Source organism: Perognathus longimembris, chromosome 2 (assembly GCF_023159225.1).
Source record: "Perognathus longimembris pacificus isolate PPM17 chromosome 2, ASM2315922v1, whole genome shotgun sequence".
NCBI classification, from domain to species: Eukaryota; Metazoa; Chordata; class Mammalia; order Rodentia; family Heteromyidae; genus Perognathus; species Perognathus longimembris.
The window spans coordinates 11,405,837-11,429,663 of NC_063162.1; the positions used below are offsets into that span (position 1 = coordinate 11,405,837).

Genomic DNA, 23,827 nt, shown 5'->3' on the forward strand with positions numbered 1-23,827 from the left:
TATATTTGTGTTTATTTGTGAATTAAAACTCTATAATCATATATGCCATCCTATCATTACAATATAAAATAGGTGACAGAATAATGACCAAACTTGAAAATTAAAATCTATGCAAAAGAGTTACTGCTTTATTAGAAAAATATAAACAAGCTAGCACATCCAAAGAAACCTTTCAAATGCAAACTGATGAAGGAAAAATTATATATTCATTTTGAAATAAGATCTAACATAGTTAACATATTATTAAAAATCAACAAGGCATGGAAATAAAATTTTTTTAATTTGGACAATGCAAAAAAAACCACACTTTTTAAACAATGCTACAGTTGAAATACTATTGCACTATAATTTTTAAGAGTTAAGTAATTCTGAGCCAGGTTATTCAAAATGCCTAATTTTTGGTATTGACATTTGTTTTAAATATTACATGTATTTTCTTTACAATATCACAAGCTAACATTCAAACCTTGATCCAGTGTTGTGTCTGACATAAGCTAGAATAATCTTTGCACCCACATCCGTAATTATGCCTAAAACATGAACCTCTTGAAGACTGAGCACTTTTCTTTTTAGTCTCATGACAACTACTTTCAGGCAGTTGAAGTTTACTCCTGAAATCCTAGCTCATCAGAGAGCTGAGATCTGGAAGATCACTATTTAGAGACAGATTGGGCAGAAAGGTATGCAAGATTCCATCTCTAAAATAACTAGTGAAAAAACAGGCTAACAGTGTGGCTCAATGAAGAGTATCAGCCACTAAGCCAGCTAAGAAAGCACAAGGTCGTGAGTTCAAACCTCTGTGCTGACAAAACAAACAACTGTATTACATCCTTGCCAATAGAACTCTTTCAATTTATATTACTCGGCCACTAATTTTAAATAGGGCTTAACATTTTTCTTATGTGACTGTACTACCTGCCAATAGGCATACAGATAGTTTTCTAAATGTATACGTTTTAAGCAACTGAAGTAGATTTTTCAAAATGGTTGGAGACTTACAAAGGTTTCAAGAAGCCTATTCCTTTGGTTTGTAATTTCACTGTACTGTCTTTCCAGAGCATGTTCATGAGTTTTTGAAAGCTGCAAGAGGAAGGATTTTTCAGATAACTGCTGAACCTTAAAGTAAAAACAAAAAACAACAACAACAGGAATTAGGAAAGAGCAATTAATTTAACATCTTAAGGTATCAAACCAATAGAATACATATGTATAGTATAAATTTTCTTCTGTATTAAATCTTTAAGCCACCGAATAAAATTCACACTAAACTACTTAAATATGTACCATCTATAAGCACTGTATAATTAGAATGTTATAGTCTCTTTTCCCTGAAAGACTATTGGCTTCTCATGGAATAAAGTTATGTTTTCTTTTTCCTCCCTATATTTAGCACAGTTCATTCCTTATATACTAAAGCTTTCTCACAATATACAATAAAATTGTTCCAGAGAGCTCACTTGAAAACAACACATGTAGTCTCATAACTTATAATGGGTGGATAAACCAGTCCTATAATATAATTAACAAAATGAGATATACAAAATAAATGTAAAAACTTAGTTGTATGACTATAATTATATCAAATAAAAAATAAATGTGGTTAAATTCCTCAAAGTTTGTTATTTTGATTGTACTGAGTTTTAAAATCAAGGACTTACTACTTGCTAAACAGGTGCTCTACCACTTGTTCCAAGCCCCCAATCCTTTAAGCTTTCACTTTTTTGGGGGGAGGGGGAGATAGGGTTTCATACTTTTGTCCAGGGCTGGCCTCAGCTCACAGTTCTAGCTCTGTCTTCCAAGTAATTGAACTGTGCCTGACTTCAAGTAGGCTTGGGAAACTCACTTTTTACTTCATTTATTTATTTTGAGGGGAAGTCTAATTTTATTATCAAAGACTGCAACAGTTGGTTAGTAATGCTATCTAAGTTAAGTTTAATTTGAAGACATCCTTACCTACCTTCTAGGCATTCAACCAACAGATTCCTTGTAAACAATATCAGAGACTACAGGGATGTGTTTTAAATGTATATGAGGAAAGAGGACTTCTCCTATTCCCTAGTCCACATAAGAACTCGTTTATTTTAATACTTCACTTGGTTTTCAAGAACAGGTAATATAATAAACATTAATATCAGGTATGTAACTATTTCATTTGGACTTAAAAACGGTAGCTCCTGATATATGGGTATGAAAAACAGCCTGATATACAAAAGCTAAGACTAATGTTAGACTGAAAATAATTTTTCTACAATTTTCAGTACTATCCCTCATAAAAACGCATCACTTCTAGTTTGGGGCTGTTCCCATCTCTACAGAGAAAAGAAAAAGGATATAAATTCACCTCAAATTGCAGAAAGCAAGATTTATGCTAGTTATAAGCACTTCTCAAGGTGAAAGGTGGATTGTGAAATCTCTGTCCCAGAAGATATTGAATAGTAAAGAGTACTGGAATAGTCTAGTCTAGAAGCAAATGGTAGGCTTAAAGACATTTATGAAATATTGCTACAAAGTCTTAAGAATACTGGCATTCAAAAAAGCAATTGAAATAAAATAGAAAATATGGATCTTATATTTATATAATATTAGAGTATATCTTCCCAAACATACAGTACACAGTGTTGTTCTCATCAATTCATTTTTTAAAGATATTAATAAAGAAAAGTACAACTTAGGTTATCAAAGGAATTGAACTAATACTTGAAAATAATTGCAAAGTTGGTATAGTACTATATGAGAAGACAGACATTAGAATACATGTATCCATATCTATAGAAATCGGCAACAAGAGAAAATAAATGTTGATCCTGAACTGTAAATATTTGTTTAGAATAAGAAATTCCATCAGGACTATTTATTTAGCTCTTATTATATAAGTGAGAATAAAACGAACTCCAGAGAAGTACAATACTATAGTAAAGGGTATACAATTAAGAATAAATTAAAGAATAAAATCTGTCTTTTGATTTCCATGTTTTCAAAATCATGATAGTAACACAGAAATATCAAAATTAATTCAAAGGAATGAAACGGTCATCCTGAAGCTATGAACGGACTTTAAGTAGAATAAGTTCAACTTATATAAATTTAGGCCAGGACTTGGTGGCACACACCTGCAATGCTAGCTAGTCAGGATGGAGAGTTGGTCAGATTACTATTTGAGGCCAGCCTAGGCAAAAAGTTAATGAGGCAATTCAAGCCTGAAATAAATGAAGGAGCAGGAAAGAAGTAAAATGAAAGAAGGTTATTTTTTTGGTAAAAAATTAAAAGACTATGAAGAGAAAGATAAGAAAATCTGATTACAAAATAAAGAACAAATACATAAATGAAGCTAGATAAAGGTAAAAAGAGAAATGAAAACATGATCACTCCAGATGTCCCCTATTTTGTGCACTGGCGTGATGCAAAAGTCCAAGCCTAGAAGTGTACCGATGTACCAGAGAGTCGGGCAGCATAAGGTGCAATGAAATTTGCCCTGGAGGAAACAGGAAACCCAGCACTCTGTCAGTCTCAGTGCTTTAGGACCTGCCTACTGGTAAACTACCCTGCAAGAAACCAGAAAGGAAGAGAGGGACCTGGGCTCACAGTTCTAAGTCCTACCCAACAGCAAGCACAAGCATCAAAGAGACATCCATAAAAGCCAAGCTCAGAGCTTTCCAGTTTCCGCAGTAATTCTCAAGGAAATGAGGCCCACTCCTTGACATGCAGGGCAGACCCATCAACCCATTGTCATTCACAACCTGACCTCTTTGCTGCTTAAACTTCTCAGCAGGTTTGTGTCTGACTCTTCCCTCCCTAAGACTGGTTCTCATGGCTGTTTTATAGCAGGGTATCCCTGTACTCCCTGAGATATAACTGTTTCTTGTTTTCAGATCCCCAGAGAAACTCAAGTCTCAGACCAAAGTCTCCTCTCAAAATAGTGCTGAACTGTAGCATGCAGATGTTGGGAATAACAAAATGGATTTCTTTTCCAATGTTTTTCTGCAGTGCAGGAGGAATCACTGTCTCACCAAATCCTTGTATGTGACTTAAGGTCTTCAAAAACCATAGGTTTTTCTCTCTGGCTAGGACCACCAGTCTGTTGCTACTGATGCTGCCCTGGCTTGTTGTGGTTGTAGCTTTGACTTGCCTTTAGGAAGAGCTGGTGTTGCAGACTGTTTCCTACTTTTCTTTACATAGCCTTTTGTTTCTCATATTTTCTAGCTTTTCTGTCACTTCTTTCATAATTACAGATGTTTTTCTTTCTCCCCTTGGAATATAATCTTCCCTTTATTTAATGACTCTTTCTCCTATCCAAGGGATGAAATGGAAGAAGCTGCTTATCTTTCACTTTACCCCAGGAGTCTATATTATTCCTTTTATTTTCTCCATTATCCTAGTTCACTTTTTCATGCTCCTATTTTTGCAAATCAGACCCACTGAATATGTAAGTTCTAAGTAAACATTCAAAATATAATTCTGAATATACTAACGGGACCAAACACTCCATTAGAAACTTCTTACTTCTGTTACAAAGGTGATGGGTGAGGATCATAATGAGACTATACAAGAAATATTAAATTGTACCATAAAAACTATTATGAAATATATATATTTGAATCAAATTTGAACTGAGGCACTAAAATACTTGTGTTAGCATGAATCATTTAATTTATAATAACCAGAAACTGCAACTAATGACTGTGTACTAAATTATCAAAAAATCTCAGGGGCTACAAACAATGGAAAGAAAAAGGGTAGAACGTTTCTAAGGACAGGTATAAAAATTTCTCTTTCTCTTCTTTCTCTGTCATCTGACTAGACCTGAAAATGTTTACATGCAGGCTTAAAGTTGCATTCTAGGATCAGATGGCCAAACTCTGTCAGAAAATACTGCTGTTTTAGGAAAGTTTAATTTATAGCAGTGGTTAATTCTGCTTCTCTCAGCAATAAAGATTTTTTTTTTCCTTCCCCTGTTTGTTCCTCTTGGGATACTTGATTTTTTAACAGAGCTTATAGTTTTCCCAGTGCTGACTTATCTGGTCAGCGAGGTCAGTTTTCAATAAAGCTATGATTTGTGACTCTTCACTACTCTTGCTGCCTGGGTGCCTTTAGGTATTTTTCTACCAGAAGAATCTGAAAATTGAAAATGACTGAGGATTTAAAATTAATGTTTAGGCCCAAGTAAGCAAAATGTAGAGCTAGTCTTTGTTGTAGCTACTGCTGTTAAAAATAATTTCATCCTTGAAGAACTGACATTTTGCTGATTAAATGCTCTGTGCAGTAGCATAATAGGACACTTTACATGAAAAAGCACAAAGGGACTTATATAAAAGATTTCACATTCCTAAAATCATAACCAAGACAACAAACATGGTTATAACAACTATGACAGAAGACATTGTAAACACTAGGGCACATCAATGAATATTCTAGCGTAGCAGATATTATCACTTTATAAAAAACAGATTTTTGTAAGTATGTTTCTAAACCACAGATATAATGTTTATAAAGAACACCTCTCTATGGCATAGGAATTCTGATATGCTAAGCAAGGAAGTTTAACTATTAGGAAGTTTTAGTCCTTATGATGACATTTAATTCTTTACATGACTTGTAAATCTTATCAACATTCCAATCATGTCTCCTATCAGTCTTTCTTTGCTTCCTTCTCTGACCCATGGGCCTCCCAGATGTTCCTCAAACAAACCACCTATGTTTGTTCCTTTTTCAAGCATTTGAATAGGACCTATTCTACGCCTAAAAATCTTGTTCCTCAGATTCTCCATGCTACTAGAAAAGATATGACTTAAAAATTGTATAGTAGGACAAGCTTTCTCAAACCTGGAATGAATTCAGAAGGAAACATATTAAACTGTTAAATTATAACAAGTCAAACAATTATAAACTCTTGCTAGAAAAACATGGTGATACACACCCGTAAGGCTCACACTAATTTGGCAGAGGCACCTTGAAATATCAGTTTAAAGCCAACCAGCACTACAAGGTAAGACCTAGTTTCAAAAAAGAAATCCACAAAAATTCAAGATACAAATAATTCAACTTACCGCAAATGACCCAAAAATATAAAATAAAATAAAAAGGGTAATAAAATAATAATAAAATATAATAAAAATAAAATAAGGGTAATAAAATAAAAAGGGTAACATATAAATGCTACAAGTCAATAAGAAAAGACAAAAAGGGATAAACAGATAAAACATAAATACAAATAAATGAAAGAATACTGTAAGTTAACTTAAAAGTCAAATTAAAAGCATAAAAAGACGACAATGGCTTTTATTAGCAATTCTACCTACTTAAAGGCTGATCCAGTGGATCACAGTTCAAAGAGCCTGGGCAAGAAAAGACTACAAGACTGCCCTCTTTTCTAACAAAACCCAAGCTGGAGATGGAACTCAAGTGGCAGAGTGCCAACTGCCCTGAACTCAGGAATGAATATAATTATATATATATGTGTGTGTGTATATACATACACATGCATATTAGTGACAATATTTGGGAATTACAAACTGGAATAACCTTTCCTTAAGACAACTTCAAAATTGAAAATTATATACTCACTAGTATATCTGATTTACGAGACTTGCTCCTAAAAAAATTTGGATGCATGTACAGTGATATAAGTAGACTGTCATCACAATGATATGAACAGTAGTAACTTAGATATATGTGTACTGAAATACCTAAGATATAAAAATCATATATTATCCAAAATACAATAAAAATAAATTATTTAAAAATACATACATGAGGGCTGGGGATATAGCCTAGTGGCAAGAGTGCCTGCCTCGGATACACGAGGCCCTAGGTTCGATTCCCCAGCACCACATATACAGAAAACGGCCAGAAGCGGCGCTGTGGCTCAAGTGGCAGAGTGCTAGCCTTGAGCGGGAAGAAGCCAGGGACAGTGCTCAGGCCCTGAGTCCAAGGCCCAGGACTGGCCAAAAAAAAAAAAAAAAAAAAAATACATACATGTTTTAAATTTGGGAGAAAAATCTACTAAAATGTTAACTTCACAGTGGAGTAATTTTCATTTTGAGTTCTTCCTGTTTTTAGAATAATTTGTAATAAACATGCATTGCTCTTTAAAGTTGAAATAATAGTTATTTTAATTTGGAAGAAAACTCTATGTTCAGTGAAGATAATGGTAGAAGGTCTTCAGAAGTCTCTAGAAATACGACCCACTCTTTCCCACATGGAAATAAGCAAGACTCCCGTAGAGAAAAACAAGAGCGCATAATAATTTTTTGAAAACCTACTTTAAAATAAGAATTTTACCTATTTTTTCAGTGTAACGGAAATATCTTTCCCTTTACTTCCTCTTTTATCTCTTCTTCAGGAAGGAATTGATTAGAATTTCACCCTAGACAAGACTATGTTTGTGGCTTTGGCTTTCAATTTACCTTGAAATATGAATTCAGGCAATAATAAGTCCTAAGACATTGCAAACAAAAATTGTAAAAATATGAGAAATTGTACCGAGAAGTTTTAGGATTACAGGAAGAGGATCCAGTTTTCCTTTTATCTTTTTTATCACTTTTTTGAACTCATCTGGGTGTTCAAAAGTTCCTACAACCTACATCTATCCTTTTCAGAAATAACGCCTTCATTACAACTCCTATTCCTGAGAACCTGTCAGTCTCAGCTAGATATTAATTTGTTAGGGAAAGAGCATTGAGCGAACTCTGATAGGCCAAGAAATTCTGTGACAGTTTTTTTTAATCTGAAAGCCTCTGGGGAGCTGCTTTGCATTAAGATGACTTCTTTGTTCCTTGATCCCCAGGTGACAGTGCCTTGCCCATAACCTTATGTACCTATTCTGTCAATGCAATGCTAAAGAAAAGGTTTTCTAGATAGAAGAACTATTCAATACCACTGATTCTTTAAAATACATTTTTTTCTCCTCATAATTAAAAAAAAAACAACACCCATGGTACATGAGCAAGAAAAAAAGTCATCCTCATCTCACCCAAGTAAAGCTAAACCACAAGAACACTAGATATTGGTTAAGATTATATCAACTCAACCAGCTTTAGCTCTGAGAAGACAATTCTTCAAAAACTCAAGAAAACAGGAACAAGTGAAAGAACATGTTATTTATCTTATTTGTTGGCAAATGGTGAGTCTAAACAGATCTTGCAGAGTACAACATGAATCCAATGGAGGGAAAACAGGTTTCAAAGAAGAGAAAGAAGAATTATTAGATAAATTTCAGACAGAGCACTGTGTCACTGTAATATTTTACTACAAGATGACAAAATGTGTGGACATCAACGCTGATGTACACAGAAGATGCTAATAAAAGACTGTTTATGGAAAAAAACAAAAACAAGACCAACTATGGGTAATAAGGGAAAAAGTAAAAATAGAAGCTGAGATTAAAAGGAAAACAGATGGGGCTGGGGATATAGCCTAGTGGCAAGAGTGCCTGCCTCGGATACACAAGGCCCTAGGTTCGATTCCCCAGCACCACATATACAGAAAAAGGCCAGAAGCGGCGCTGTGGCTCAAGTGGCAGAGTGCTAGCCTTGAGCCGGAAGAAGCCAGGGACAGTGCTCAGGCCCTGAGTCCAAGGCCCAGGACTGGCCAAAAAAAAAAAGGAAAACAGAAAAAATTTTAAATGTGAAAAGAAGGCAACCTGAAATTTAAATTTGCAGAAAGCATTAAATAGCAAAACTTTACTATGGAAAGTGGAGTTGATAATAAGAGGTATAAAATAAACCTCTCAGATTGCTAAGGATCAGCAATCAAATAGCAGAAGATAAATATTCAGAAAACAGAGATCTAAACTATGTAAGTGGAAGTGCTTGAAAAAAATCAGAATATAATTTTAATGTCAGCTTAAAATGGGAGGATAATCCTTGTTCCAGATAAAATAGGTACATCTATGCAAAACCTAAAATTGTAGATTTAAAAATTTTAAAGCAATCAGAGAAAATTGAACAAAATAGTTTATCTAAAAATAATTTTTAAAATCAGGCTTCAGTACTTCTTTTCTGTACTAGTAACTTTAGAAGACTCTAGTGCTGAATTCACAAAATTTTATAAAAGAACAGGTCTGACTCAATCTGTATACAAATGTATGAAAAAATGAAGATAACAGAAATAAAATTCAGATATTACTGCCTCAGAAAATTATCATTCACATATTTTTCTTATAACTTCTTGAACAATTACACAGTTCACCAAAATCTAAATTAAAAATAAAACCTCATGAATGAGAAATTTAAGACATTAAAATTTTTGAAGTAATATTATTAATATGGCACTATTTATATTGTAAAGGACCTACCAAATATATAAAAATGCTGAATAAAATATAAGCATATATATTGTTTCACCCCGGTCAATTCAAAGGACAAGAAGAAAATTTTCATTCCAAAAAAGAAAGAGATAGCAATAAAATAAGACCAATTAAAATTCAAGCCCACAGAAATATTGTTCAGAAAGGACACAGGCATTAGGGTCTAATGACATCTGACCAGTAATTAAGGCCACAGGAAGCTGAAATGAGCTCATTGCACAGTTAAAAAGTCTCCATTGGCATATCCTAGAGTGGCTATGGAAACTATAGAACTAGAATAACAAAACTCTACCCATTGGTCTAGAGATGTGTCACTTAGTAAACTGCATCTCATTCAACCAAAAATGGAAGAGTAATACAAGAAAACTGGAGCCCCAACCCAGAACTGCTCATGGATGTTTAATCTCTCTTATTCCTCAAGTGTAAAAATTCTGAGCTTGGACAGCAACAGTAAGGATGACCTCAACAGGGAAAATGTGCAAGGCCTTGGTGGCGAGGGTAAAATTACTTCTTAGGGACATCTTTTCTGTCAAGGGAATGTGTTGGGCTGTCAGGAAAGATAAGCTCTACTACCAATAAATAATTAAAATAAACACTTAGCACCTGTAAAAAAAAAAAGGCGGGGGGGGGGGGAATCAAACAGCATAATGGCCAGAACAAAAGAGTTCTTTGATCATACGTTTTAGATGAATCTTTAAAAAAGATACTGTTAGCTAGATGCTGGCAGCTCATACCTAGAACCCTATTTGGGAAGCTGAGATTAGGAGGATTCCAGTTCAAAGGCAATCTGAGCCAAAAAAAAGCTCACAAGACCCCTTTTTAACTGAGAATTAGGTACAATGGCACATGCTTGTTAAGGTGTGTCTCATCCAGGCACATGTGCTCAGGCAGGAAGCATGACCAATAATCAGCAAAAGGTGGGGCTTTGAAGGCATAGCTCAGGCCTAAAATCATCTACTTGCAAGAATTAGGCCTTGAGTTCAAACTCTAATGCTAAAAAAAATCCTAGTACTAAAAAAAAAAAAGTAATTCTTTTGTAGACTTTTATGGGAATACCAAACTAAAACCAAACCTCATGCTTTCTGTATACTGAGAACAAATTTACTGTTCATTAATTGAGGATCATTCCTGGGTTTATTTTTCCTATTTAAACATTTCAGATTAATCAATTTATTTAGAGTAGTTCTTTTCCAAAAAGAAAAATAATAACCATTCAATTTTAAAATTAGAAACAGTGCAGTGTATTCTACACTGTATTCTTCCTGGAACCAAGCCAGAATATGTAAAACTTTTATAATTATAAATACTTGCAAACAGAAATGTGGTTTCATTCATAAAGTGCTATACTTTGCTCTAAACTCCTTTTTGTTTGTATATTTTCTTTAATTAAATTTTATTGACAAAGTGATATACAGAGGGGGTACAGTTACATAATAAGGTAGTGAGTACATTTCTTGTCATATTGTATACCTTGTCTCCCTCATTTTTCTTTCCCTTCTCTAGTTCAAATAAGCATATATACAATATCCAGTGTACCAAAATCATATACAGTGACCACAGGGGGTACACCACAGGAAATGCACCTAGCTATCTGTATATTTTCTTATAATCATGAGAAAAAAAAACTTGAGGAAAAGGAGTTCAATACATGCTACACATGGTGCTATCACTTTACTTAGAAATGCAGTCATTTCAGCACTATTAATATGAAGAATTGCTATTTCTAGGACAGGTTTCCTCATTAAATAATCACATCCATGAGCATGACTAATAATTAAGGAGATTATGTTAAGAATAAATATGCTGAATGGCCAATAAGCAACTGAAAAGAAGTTCAATTTTAATGATTAGGTAACTGAAAATACCCAAAGATACCATTTCACGCCACTAAGATGGCTTAAAATAAAAAACATTAAAAAAAAAAAAAAAAAAAACCACAAGGGCTGGGGATATGGCCTAGTGGCAAGAGTGCTTGCCTCGTATACATGAGGCCCTGGGTTCAATTCCCCAGCACCACATATACAGAAAATGGCCAGAAGTGATGCTATGGCTCAAGTGGCAGAGTGCTAGCCTTGAGCAAAAAGAAGCCAGAGACAGTGCTCAGGCCCTGAGTCCAAGCCCCAGGACTGGCCAAAACAAACAAACAAAAAAAAAAAAACACAAAAATTTGCAAGTATTAACAAGAACATAGTGACACTAGAATCTTTCTACATTCAGATAGTTTGCCATTTTCTCAGCAAGGTAAACCCAGAGTTGATGGTAAAAAACAAATAATTACACTTGGACATGATTAAAAAGCACTCACACAGTAAGAACAAAGGAGGATATAATTAGGAGAGGAACACAAGAGCTCAATATCTATGGGCATATGATCATATAAAATGATGCTAATTGAAATGAACTCCAAGAAATGGAAACGAGAGGTTTTTTTATTGTATTGTTTGCAGATGTTTTTTCCTCTTCTTTGGTTTATTCCCTTTTGTGGCTGTTTTTGATTTCTGAATCCTTTGCCTGACATGTAAGTTTATCTGATTTGAGGAGAGAAAGGAGAAGCACAGAAATGGTGGAACAAAGGGTGAATCAATTCAACAGACACTACGTTGGAAATGAACTTTACAACTTGGCAGGGGAGGGGGTGTCAGGAGGGGAAAAACTGGGAGAAAATGAGGGAAGGGGTAACACTGTTGAAAAAGAAATGTACTAATTATCTGACTTACGTAACTGTAACCCCTCTGTACATCACCTTTACAATAAAATTTTTTTAAATCCCAGAGTTATCATCTAATATATAAATTTCATTCTCACATAGAATACTCAAGAGATTTCAAAATTACATTCTGACAAATGCTTGTGCATAAATATTCAGGGCAATATAATTCAAAATAGATAAAATGTAGAAAAGGTCAACTGAAGAATGACACACAGAAGTGATGTAGTTGTTTATGTCTATGTATACCCATATAAATCATATATTAATACATGTTATTGTACTATATGTACATATACACAATATACATACAAAACATGTATGTATAATATATATGCAATAAAGTACTGTTCCTATATGTAAGAACAAATGAAGTCCTGATATTTGCAACAACATGGATACACCTTGATAACATGATCAATGAATAAACCAGTTACAAAAGGCCACTACTGTGCAATTCTATTTGTTTGACATGTCGAGACAAAAACTGGATCAACTGTGGCTTAGGGATGGTAGAATTTGGAGTGGGTTAGGGGGATGACTGTAAGATTTCTTTTGAGGGTGATTAAAATGCTCTGGGATTAGTCATTGTTGCATAACCTACAAATCACTACCATGAAAAACTTCAAACATAGTTCTATTTTTGTAAAGTGACCTAGAGGTTGTGTCCCCACCTCCAGCTTAAGAAATAAAGCTTTACCTACAAGCTCAAATGCCCTGTATACCCTTCTCTGATTGCAGCTATCTTCCGCCCCTAAGAAAGATAATCACTATCTTGATGTGCTATCTATCATCCTCATGCATGTCATTATGCTTTTCCAATATTTATATATTCCTCACAAGATATCCTTTTGCTTTGCATATTTCAAATGGTATTACACTTAGGCAACTTCCATAGTTTGCTTTTAATCACATTATGTTTTAGAGATTTGTTAATTATTTTAAAGCATCCTTAAGTGAAACTAACACTTGAAATTCTGAGGTCATACTTCCAGGAATGGTAACAAAGTCCATTAAATGTCTTTGTCTTCCTTTTTATCAATTCAATCAGAGAATTTCTCTAAGCATCTTAAACTACCAATAATGTTTTATCCAAAGTTAAGAGAATTTACAGTACATTTGAGGATTTGCAAAGCTTTTTAAGGTTCTCAACATAAAATAAATCCTTTTTAAATGAGGGTTAATTTAGAGGGAAATCTCGCATTATATTCTATCATATATGATAAATTGTGCTGAGTAAATGATAAAGCATTATCAGCAATGGAGCTGAAATATCTGAACCATCTACAAACACTCTCTGCCTGAACATTCTGATTTTAATCACAAAAACCTTTTCTGGGGCTGGGGATATAGCCTATCGGCAAGAGTGCCTGCCTCGGATACACGAGACCCTAGGTTCGATTCCCCAGCACCACATATACAGAAACCGGCCAGAAGTGGCGCTGTGGCACAAGTGGCAGAGTGCTAGCCTTGAACGGGAAGAAGCCAGGGACAGTGCTCAGGCCCTAAGTCCAAGGCCCAGGACTGGCAAAAAAAAAAAAAAAAAAAAAAAAAAAAAACCTTTTCTGTAGGCAGTTTGCCTACCTCATATACATTCTTCCTATTTTTGGTAACTAATTATAGTGTTTTGGGGGAACTGCACAATCTCTGAATAACCCACTGAATTTGAAAGACCATAGTTAATGGTTCAGAGGCATTTGTAAGTCACAATTTATACAAATGAGATGGAAGAGAAAAATTATCTATCTGCCAAGACTCTGGAAAAGGCAGGCCCATAACTTTTCAGAGATCACTTCTAGTAACATCCTTCTCTCTGATTTTGGACAAAAAAAGCATATGACCCTGAGAATTGTTAGTAACTCTTTGGGGAACACAAGGACAGTCAGCCACTTTACTAATCTACTTCAGTAATAAAGTTCAAATACCATTCAGTGTAAAATAATGTACTGTTAAAAATATACTCCCAGATTTCATGTGGCAAAATTTGAATCCTGGAAATGCAGGCCTAAGTCCTTGAAAAGGACTTCCCTTCCCCTAAAACAATATAAACTTAGACTAGCATTCTACTACTAGGAGCCAATGTGCCATTTCTGTTCTTCTTGTGGTTGTGTGGAGAAGTCTCATGAACTTTCCTGCCTGGACTGGCTTTATACATTGATCCTCAGATCTCAGCCTCCTGAGTGCTAGGATTATAGGTGTGAGCCATGGGCACCTGGATGGGAGAGGCCTTTCTTCACTTTCATCCTTTCTCTTTTTCCAGGTCAAATTTAGATATAATACCTTGGGTGAAATAGCACTTGTGCTTCATAAAGATAAAAATCACATGCTCAAAATGGTGGAACAGAAGAGAGAATATGCTGTGGTTGTTGTGATCTCATTAAGCAATTTAATAAGTAGTCCTGGACTTCCTTCTAGATGAACAAAAATGATGTCTTTACTAAAGCTAGATTTTTGTAATTAACAACCTGCTGCAATGACAATGGATATAGTTAGACAGATACAGATATATAGAAATATAGATATACTGAATTAAATGCTGTTTCCTATTACATAAGTCAGTAAATTCCCAGTGTCATTTAAGCCACTTTGAACTGAATTTCTATTACTTGCAACCAAAAGCATCATAAGCTAACAGAGCCTCTTTTTTGAGGCCAGGATAATATCCCTAAGTCCTTCAAGGACAAGTACTACATATTATTATTCATATTCATCTTACTAACTGGCTCTCTGAAATGAGTCTTCAGTACAGAGTAGATACACAATTACATGGAAATCTTTCCAAAAGAATGTTAGTGTTGGGGCTGGGAATGTGGCTAAGTGGTAGTGTGCTTGCCTAGCATGCATGAAGCCCTGGATTCAATTCCTTAGGACCACATAAACCGAAAAAGCTGGAAATGGCGCTATGGCTCAAGTGGTAGAACGCTAGCCTTGAGCAAAAAGAAGCCAGGGACAGTTCTCAGGCCCTGAGTTCAAGGCCCCCAGGACTGGCAACTAAAAGTAAAAAAAAAGAATGTTAGTGTTACCATGCTTATTTAAGAAAATTCAACTGACAAAACAGAGGAACAAAGAAATGGCACATTTATTAAAATCTACTTTAAACATACAGTTGCCAAACTGGTTGGCACAAGGTTAGGAGACAACTTTTAGAGAGTCATACCACTGATTTGCTGTCACTAAGACTTTAAACTTCCCTGTGCCTCCTTTCCTTTTACATTGTAGTATAATGTTTCAGGCTGAGGGATTTCTAGGCAGCCAGTACAGATTCAAATCTTAGATGCACTATGTACCATTTATGTGAACGCATGAAAATTCCTCTATTTCTCAATTCCCTTAAATGTCTAATGAGGATAGTACTGCCCAACCACATAGTGCTTATGTGAACTTTATGAAGTTCTTACCTTATATTCTATATCCTATTCCCCCTTCTGCCTCCTCAGGGACTCTCAAAATTAAGCCAAATTACTTAAAGAAATATAATATGAAGACAAAGAGATTGTAGGCAATAAAGTATACCTACCCCCAAAATTTGATTGGTCATACCATTGCATATGTAAGGATTATTTGATTTTTATAAAACACAATTTCTACTCAGTTTTCTAAAATTCAGATTAAATATTTCAAATATTTTTCAAATGCTAATTAGAGAAGAGAAATAATGCCCTTCTTTTACCCAGGTTTTAAAGCAAATTATAATCAATAATAAAATTAGATTTAGGCAGGATGTAAAATTTACTCTGACCAAAAACAAATTAAGGAAGTAAAAATACCATCTGAAGTACAAAATTATATTTCAGTACTACAAATTATAATAGTTTGAGTTTCTATTTTCCCTAATTAAGTAATACTGTACTCAAGGATATGACTTTGCTGATTTATGATAAAGTTTTTAACTACCACCAACTAAAAAAATGAAATCTGCTGCCAGTGGATGCCCTTTGGTGAGCTGGGCAGTGATGGTTCACTCTTGAAATCCTAGCTACTCAAGAGAGCTGAGATCTTAGGATTTTAGTTCACAGCCAGCATAGACAGGAAAATATGTGAGACTCCTATCTCCAATGAACCAGCACAAAACCAGAAGTGGGGCTGTGGCTCAAGGGGCAAAGCACCAGCCTTGTGTAAAAAAAGCAAAGAGAAGATACCCAGGTTCTGAGTTGAAGCCTCAATACTGACACCAAAAGATGTAATTTCTCTGTTTTTTAATTCCTATTTTTTTCATACCTAGATAAATGGAAAGCAAAATAAAAACTGAACAACAGCCAAAAGACATTTTATGGAAAATCAGATTCATGAAGAAGATAATTGTAAGAGATTTTCAAATAGACAACCGATGATGCTCCATGTGTTATTCGGGCAGAAGGGCGAACTTTATTCAGTTGAACTGCTGGCCTGCTACTAAATCCAAGGCAGGTGTGGTAGGCTCTCGAGCCTCTCCCGGGTGATGCTTGATCGAGGGCAGGGCGTGGGAGGTGTGTCCAGGTGGATTAGGGTGTGACAGCAGAGGAGAAGGGAGGTAACTGCCTCCAGGTATGCCAATTACCTAGATAACTGGGATGAGATTTAAACAGGACGAGGCATCTGCGTGGAGCCATCCTGGGAGTGGACCTTGCAATAATAACACTGAAAAAATATGATTTTCTATAAATTTATTTTTGCTATGTACATATTTTTAACTTAACTGGAATATTTCACGCAGGTGAGTACCTTCATCATCACATTTATAGGGTAATAGTAAAAATAAATCAAATCAAGCCTGGCACTGGTGGCTGGCCTATAATCCTAGCTATTCAGGAGGCTGAGGTCTGAGGAGGACAGTTTGAAGCCAGCCAGGCACGAATGTATGTGAGGGAATCATCTACAAGAAACTCCTCAGAAAACAGCCTAGGATTCCTAGAATCCTAGCTCCTCAATAAGTCTGACAGCTGAAGATTACTGTTCAAACCCAAACATGGCCAAAAATCTGTGAGACTTTGGAGGATCCAGAAATTAGTGTTGTGCCTCAGGTGGCAGAGCACTAGCCTTGGAAAAAAACACCCCAGGTACAGATCCCAGGCAGTCCCAAGCCCAAACCCAGTTCAGCTCAAATTAAAAAGGGAAGGACAGAAGGAATGGAGGAAGGCAGCCAGGAAGGAAAGGAAGAAGAAAGGGATGATGAAGTGAGGGAGGGAAGAGACACAGGGAGGGAACAAGGAAGGAAGAAAGGAAGGAAAGGGAGGGAAAGAAATATAGAGACAGAATTTCCAGAGGTCTTTGTGGGTGCTATAACATTTGGCTAGGTGCTCTTCTTGTATCCTTTGCAGGCTCAGGACAGTGGAACATCAGTTGGAATGTCTTAAGTGATTAAGGTATAAGGGAGGAAAGTGTTTTTGTCCATTACGTTTTACATTTCAAGAGAACCTGGACAGTGTGCATCTAGCCTTTAATCCTATAACTTAAGATCAAAACCAGCATTTGAATTAACCTCTTGCCACACCCAACCAAGAAGTGTAGGGTGTGGCTCAGAAATCCCATTAGGATCTAGCTGCTGTCTGATTGGTAGATATGTAATGGTGAGGGTGGGGTTGGGAGTATAAAGATGTCCAGGGATCACAGAACAGCAGCAGAGTCCTGGAGTCTGAAGTCAGTGCCTGGCCCTGGGGGTATTCAGAGAGCCCAGCACACCTGCTGATCCACATCTGATCCATCAAGATGAGCACCACCATCTGTGCTCCAGCATCTGGCCATGCAGAGTCTTGTGAGCAACCAGCCCTTGTCCATCTCTTCCCTGGGAGAATCTTCCTGTGTTGCTGTTCCCTTCGTTCTTCATGGAGGTGTATGCTGGGGGCCACAGAGAAGTGCTGAAGGCTATGGTGCAGACCTAGCCCTTTCCCTGCCTCCCCCTGGGGGACCTGGCAGAGTCACCAGACCTGGAAACCTTCAAAGCTGTCCTGGATGGCCTCGATCTGCTACTTGCTAAGGAGCATCCCAGTCACTGGAAACTACAAGTGCTTGGTCTGTGGAAGGAGCACCCAGAGATCTGGACACAGGACTACAACTCCATCGCCCAAATCTTCTAGCCAGACATTGACTGACAAGCTAACAGTGAGTTGCTGTTCTGGGATGTGTAAACAACAGCCCTTGATGATAGTCATGGACCTGACCATCAAACAAGGCACCCATAATGCTCTCCAATCCTACCTGCTCCAGGGGGCCGGGAGAGGAAAGAACGAGCCCAGCTGTGCTTGAGGAAGTTGAAGCTTCTGTCTGACTCCTTCTGTGAAACCCAGAAGGCTCTGCATATGGGGAGGCTGGAGTCCATCCAGGAACTGGCGGTGTGGGAACTCTGGAATCCAGACACCATGAAACAACATGCTCCTTATCTGAGCCAAATGAAAAACTTTCACATCCTAAACATTTCCAATAGGTTTGACCACATCTACAGTTTCCACAAACGGCCTTACAAGTCTCCCTGGAAACTGACAGCACAGTTATGCCATCCACAGCATGTATAAGAGCTTCATATGGAAGGCATCACTTTCTATCCTGGAAAGTTGCCTGCCGTCACCAGGAGCCTGTCCCCATTGAAGTACTTGTCTCTGCATGTTGTTTTCTGGATGAAGTCGACCTTGGTTCCTGTCCCAGTGTCCACACACCAGGCAGCTCAAGCACCTGCTTCTGAGACATTTGTCCATGAATATCTTCAGTCCTGAGCCCCTGAAAAGTCCTGCTGGAGCTCAGGGCTGGCACCCTGGTGACTCTGGTCCTAGACCTCTGTGTCGTGACTGATGGCAAGCCCTATGCCATCCTGCCTGCCCTGAGCCAGTGCTCCCAGCTCCGCTGTTTCTTCAGTTTCTATGGAAACCGAATCTCCTTGGACACCCTGCAGGACCTCCTGAACCTCAAGGCCAGGATGGGCCATTTGAGAAGGAGGCTCTATCCTGCTTCTCTGGAGAGCTATGAAGATCCAGAAGATAGCGACCCAGACAATAACAGTCCCAGAGGATATTGACCCTAGAAATTTACAGATGTTCTGGCTGGGTGGGCACTGGCATTGAGAGAAATGAGGATATCCCAGAAGGTCCAAATTGATGGTGATTATTGTCCTGAAACAAAGAAGTACCAATTCTATGTAGCCTGGAGCCTGATGGTTCTTGGGTGGTCACAGAGGAGGAACTCCTGGCCTTTATGATCTGCCTGTGTAGTCAGGCACCTCTCTCCTGGAATCTCTTTGTAGCATCAGAAATTAAAGCCAGCACAGAAGTGCATTCTCCAGGACACACATGTTATAAATTCAGTGTAAATGGATGAAATAGGTGTCTGGAACTGAGCTTTTCAGTTCAACCACAGCTCTGGAGCCCCAGGAGTTTCTGGGTTCTTTGGGAGTACATGTGTCCTGTGCACACACTATAAGGAGTCTGGAGTAAATTCAGCTTGGAAAGAACTGGAACCTGATCTTGTTCTTAATCACTGCTTACAAGCAAACCTCTAAGTTGTGGGACAATGCCTTACTACCTGTAATTTACTGTATCTATTAATCTAAAATAAAAAGGTTGGAAAAAATGAAATCTGTACATCTTAGAGAAGGAAATGGTGCCATCTTGTTACTTCTTTATGTCAATATAATTTTCCTTAACATTTTTGTAAATTATTTTTATCAGTGCTGTGCTACTTATGCAGTGAATTAACATGGAAGCAGAAAAATATTGACATCCATAAACAGCCTCAGATGGTTCTCCATTTTCTCCATCTTAAGGGAGTATGAAATTATATCTGACTTTAGATAATACAAGGATAAAAATTAAATGTCCAATTTATAACTACATAACCAGTTTTGAAGAAAACTTTCCAGACACTTAAAACAAACTACAATAGTTCGGTGAGTCCTTACTGTAGTTTGCTGTCATTAGCAGCGTAAAACTTTTCCTTGACTATTGGAAACTATAGGTGTACTACTAGGCATTAGTGCTGTTCCAAGATAGGTTCTCATCTTTCTGTTTTTTTGTATTACCAAACCTAACCAGGCATACTGTAGCTGTCCAATTCACGAAGTACTCATACTCTATAATCTGAGACTTCTCCAACCATTTATTTTAAAGGACTCATTGAGCCCTGAAAGGCAAATGCGATCATTCAAGTTCTAATTACATGCTACCTGGGTTTTACAGAACAGGAAAAAAAAATGAATACTATACTTCCTAAAATCGTTTTTTGACCACAAGCAACCTCCAAAATAAATGCTCAAATATCTTCTGAATATATGACTGTGTAATAGCACTATGTATCAAGATTATCCTATTCAAATTATGTTCTACTTTTTCTTATGCTACTTCTGTTTGCTAAATGAGTCAATAAATGCCAAGTCAAATAGTCAAGTAAGTATATTTTCATGGTTATTGACAGGCATAATTAACTCTAAGAATAAAAGAAACAAGAAATCAATTTATGATTACTTCTTTAGTTCTTCCCATTAGTCATTTACATTACAATGGTAGTTCCACTTTTAAAATCTTTATACACACACCATCTTGACTGTAATTATAAATCAAATGATTTCAATTACAAATTAGTGTTGTATGAACTGTGCCCCTCATATGTTAATTTTATTAGTATGATACAATTGCATTATTACCCATGAATATGAGCTGATTAAAAAGCAATGCACATTTATAAGCCTATATTAATTAGTAATTTCAACAAATGTTTCCAAGCTATGTTAGAGATGTGCTGAACATTTTCCTTATGTGTGTGATATATCAACAAATAAAATGTTCATTTTTAGGCAAAATAGGCTGCTATCAAAGAAAATACTACAAAGCACACATTTTTTACAAAGAAAATATTACAAAGTGTGCAAACCTTTCATTAAAAAAAATAGTTACTGTCAGGTCACTATATTTACCAACCCAGAAAAAAATGCATCTTATTCAAAAACTTACCAAACTTTGAAAGAGACCTTTAAAAAATATTGCTCTAGATGCAGGCTTTGGATACATTATTATATGTCACAAAGAAAAATGTTTAAAATGAGTTCAAGAAATAAGTTTTAATAAAATATTATTTTCATTATGGTAGTTTAGTTGGTTTAAAACTATATATCATAGACAAGTCATTTAACCTCTCTTTTCCTCACCTACAGAAAGAACTGATGATGGTAGCTTAGTATAGGATGCCTGTTAGAATTAATGTTCATATAGGTGAAGCATCCTGAACGGTGCTCAGCATTTAAGCATTCACTAAAAGTATGGCCTACACATACACACACACACACACACACACACGCGCGCGCACACACACATGCGCACACACACATATCTTCTATTACCAGTCTTACTGTTTCTAATTACCAGTCATGATAGTATTGTAATTACTTCTCAAGGAAAACTTACATCATGATATTTTTTGTGCTTGGCCCAGGTCACCAGCTTTTACCACTGTTACTATGAGGTAGTTTATCTGTTATTCATAGGCAAAATAGGAAGTAAGATCTTATGGAAAAACAGTTCCAGATTCTATTTTAAAAGACAGCAATCTCTGTCAGTAGGGAAAGAGGAATGGATAAAGATTGATCAATGTTCACTTAGTTGAAGTTAGAAAAAAAAAATCTGGAGTTCTATTGCACAAGATGATTATAAATATCGTGTACTATAAATTTCAAAAAAGCTGTAAGAAGAGTTTGTAATATTTTTGCCACAATGAAATAAATGGCTGATGAAACATGCTTACCACAAAATGTAACTTGTAGAGAAACATAACATGACACCCATATATATGCACAATTTTATGTGTCAATTACATTAAAAAGACAGCAACTTCCCTAATATCTACCACACCAGTATTAACTAACCTATTAAATATGCTAATGTATATTACACTCCAAACAATAACTATAATAAGAATAAAAGATGTGTAAGGGAAGAAATCCTAAATATGCAACAGAAAATAATGGAGGCCACAAACACAAGTACATCTTTTTGTTTAAAAAATAAGTCTAAGTAGGGCTTTATGGATAATGTTTGAGCACGACATGGAAAGAAGAGCTGAAGCTCACCAGATGAAGGTTTTAGGATTATTAAGCAAAAACTGAATTTCCTCATAATGATAAGTTGAAATAAATGTACTTAATATAAATAAAATGGTTTAAACAGGATAACCATTCATGACTGCTTGCTTAGTTCATTGTTAGGTACTAAATATTTTTAAATAACTTCTCCATCTTAGCGTATCCTTCACTGTAATCTACTACTTGTTCCCATACTACAAACCAGAGTTTTTTTTCCTAAAACCTTTTTTGATCACATGATCAAAAACCATTAATAATTTCACCTAATCCTAAATATCAACCCTCTACTTTTGACTACATTTCACTTCAATGTGCCTGGGCTACAGATGTTTCCAAGTATTTCTCTTTGTTCCATAACTCTGCCCATTCTTCAAAATTCTTCACGAAGTCATCAGTCTACCTTGCTCCTATTTTAACTAATAGAACTTTGCAAATACTACAGAAAGCAGAAAAATACTATTGAAAAAATATATTTTTGGATAAAAGACATGTACAAACTGGTAGAGAACTGGAAAACTAAAGGCAGAGACTCATCTGAGAGTTACATTCAATCCATTACATCCACACAGCACACTTAAATTATTTATTATTCAAAATTTATGGACCTCACTAACTACTTATTGAACAATTATTCTTCCAACGACATTAGGCTCTTATAAAAACTTAACCATCCCACAAAATGGACAATGAATTCTCCATTACTTAAACTCATTTCTTTAGAGTGAGTTCATGTTAGAACTCATGTTAGAAGGTATCTCGGATTGAACTTTAAATACCCTGAACAGCATGCAACAACACCCAAGTCCCGTGCTTTCCAATTGAAGAATAAGTAGTTAAATAGTGAAATATCTCCCCACAAAGCCAAGTTAAGGCTGAGTTTTTCAACGAATAATCTGCGTGCTTTATGCAGCCATACCTTAGATTCCAACTTGGTTTTCTCTTCACTCAGCTTCTCGGTGGCCTTCTTAATGTTTTCACGACATCTTGTTATTTCTGACCTCACTGTAACACAAATTAAACACAAATTAAAACACACTCATCTTTCTCAAGTCCCCCCCCCTAGGTAGCATGTGGTACGACACTTCTCAGACGTCTTTCCTGCAGTGCGGAAAGCAAACTTCCCTCAGTGGCCTTTGATCAATTCCTTCTGGGCTTCTCCCATTCTGCTCCAAGCACCTACCACGTGCCCCAGGGGAAAGGCTGAGAAGCACCTGACCTTCTCGCATCAACCGGCGACTCTCCTCGGCCTTATGCTCGGTGAAGATGATGTGCTGGAACAAGGACTCTAAACTCATCTTGGGCCGGGGCTCCTGCGGATCCTTCTCTTACCGTTGAATATTTTATAACCGAGGCTGAGGATCCTGGAAAGCACAATGAAGGAGTCTTCCAGCGCAATGCCCGGCTGCCTCCAATGCCTGCCCCCACCCACGTGGCACGGGGAGCTGGGGCGGACTCAGAGCCCCGGGGGCCCACACCCCTGACTGGGGCCCGGTCCCCCCTCCTAGGGCACAGACCTGGGGCTTCTCTGCCAGGCCCTCCGACCTCAGGTTCAAGTTCCGCCTTTATCCCGGCCCAGGCCTCGGCTCCCCTCCGTGTTGGTTTTGCTCTGGAGGAAGTGAGAACGGAGGCTTCTGACGATCAGCCTTGTTCCCCCCGTCCTCGTCTTCTTAGGAATACAATCTTCGAAGTCATTTTGTCTCAGCAGAACCCAGCCTGCTAGCCCTCAGCGGGCCCCGAAACTTCTCAGGCCAACGCCTGGGCCTGCCAGGCCTCGATTGGA

General features: G+C 36.8%; 1 protein-coding gene across 1 annotated transcript in view; it reads right to left on the bottom strand.

Annotated features, from left to right (window-relative positions):
- The window catches only part of Ccdc172 (coiled-coil domain containing 172), a 48,038-nt gene extending 24,696 nt beyond the window's left edge, over window positions 1–23,342 (bottom strand). Inside the window, exons 1-3 of the mRNA XM_048334958.1 lie at window positions 23,264–23,342; window positions 22,964–23,049; window positions 1,000–1,116 (exon numbers count right to left, since the gene is read on the bottom strand). Coding sequence (XP_048190915.1) covers window positions 1,000–1,116; window positions 22,964–23,049; window positions 23,264–23,342 — 282 coding nt within the window. The remainder of the gene's footprint in view (window positions 1–999; window positions 1,117–22,963; window positions 23,050–23,263) is intronic.
- Between the last annotated feature and the right edge of the window lie 485 nt (window positions 23,343–23,827).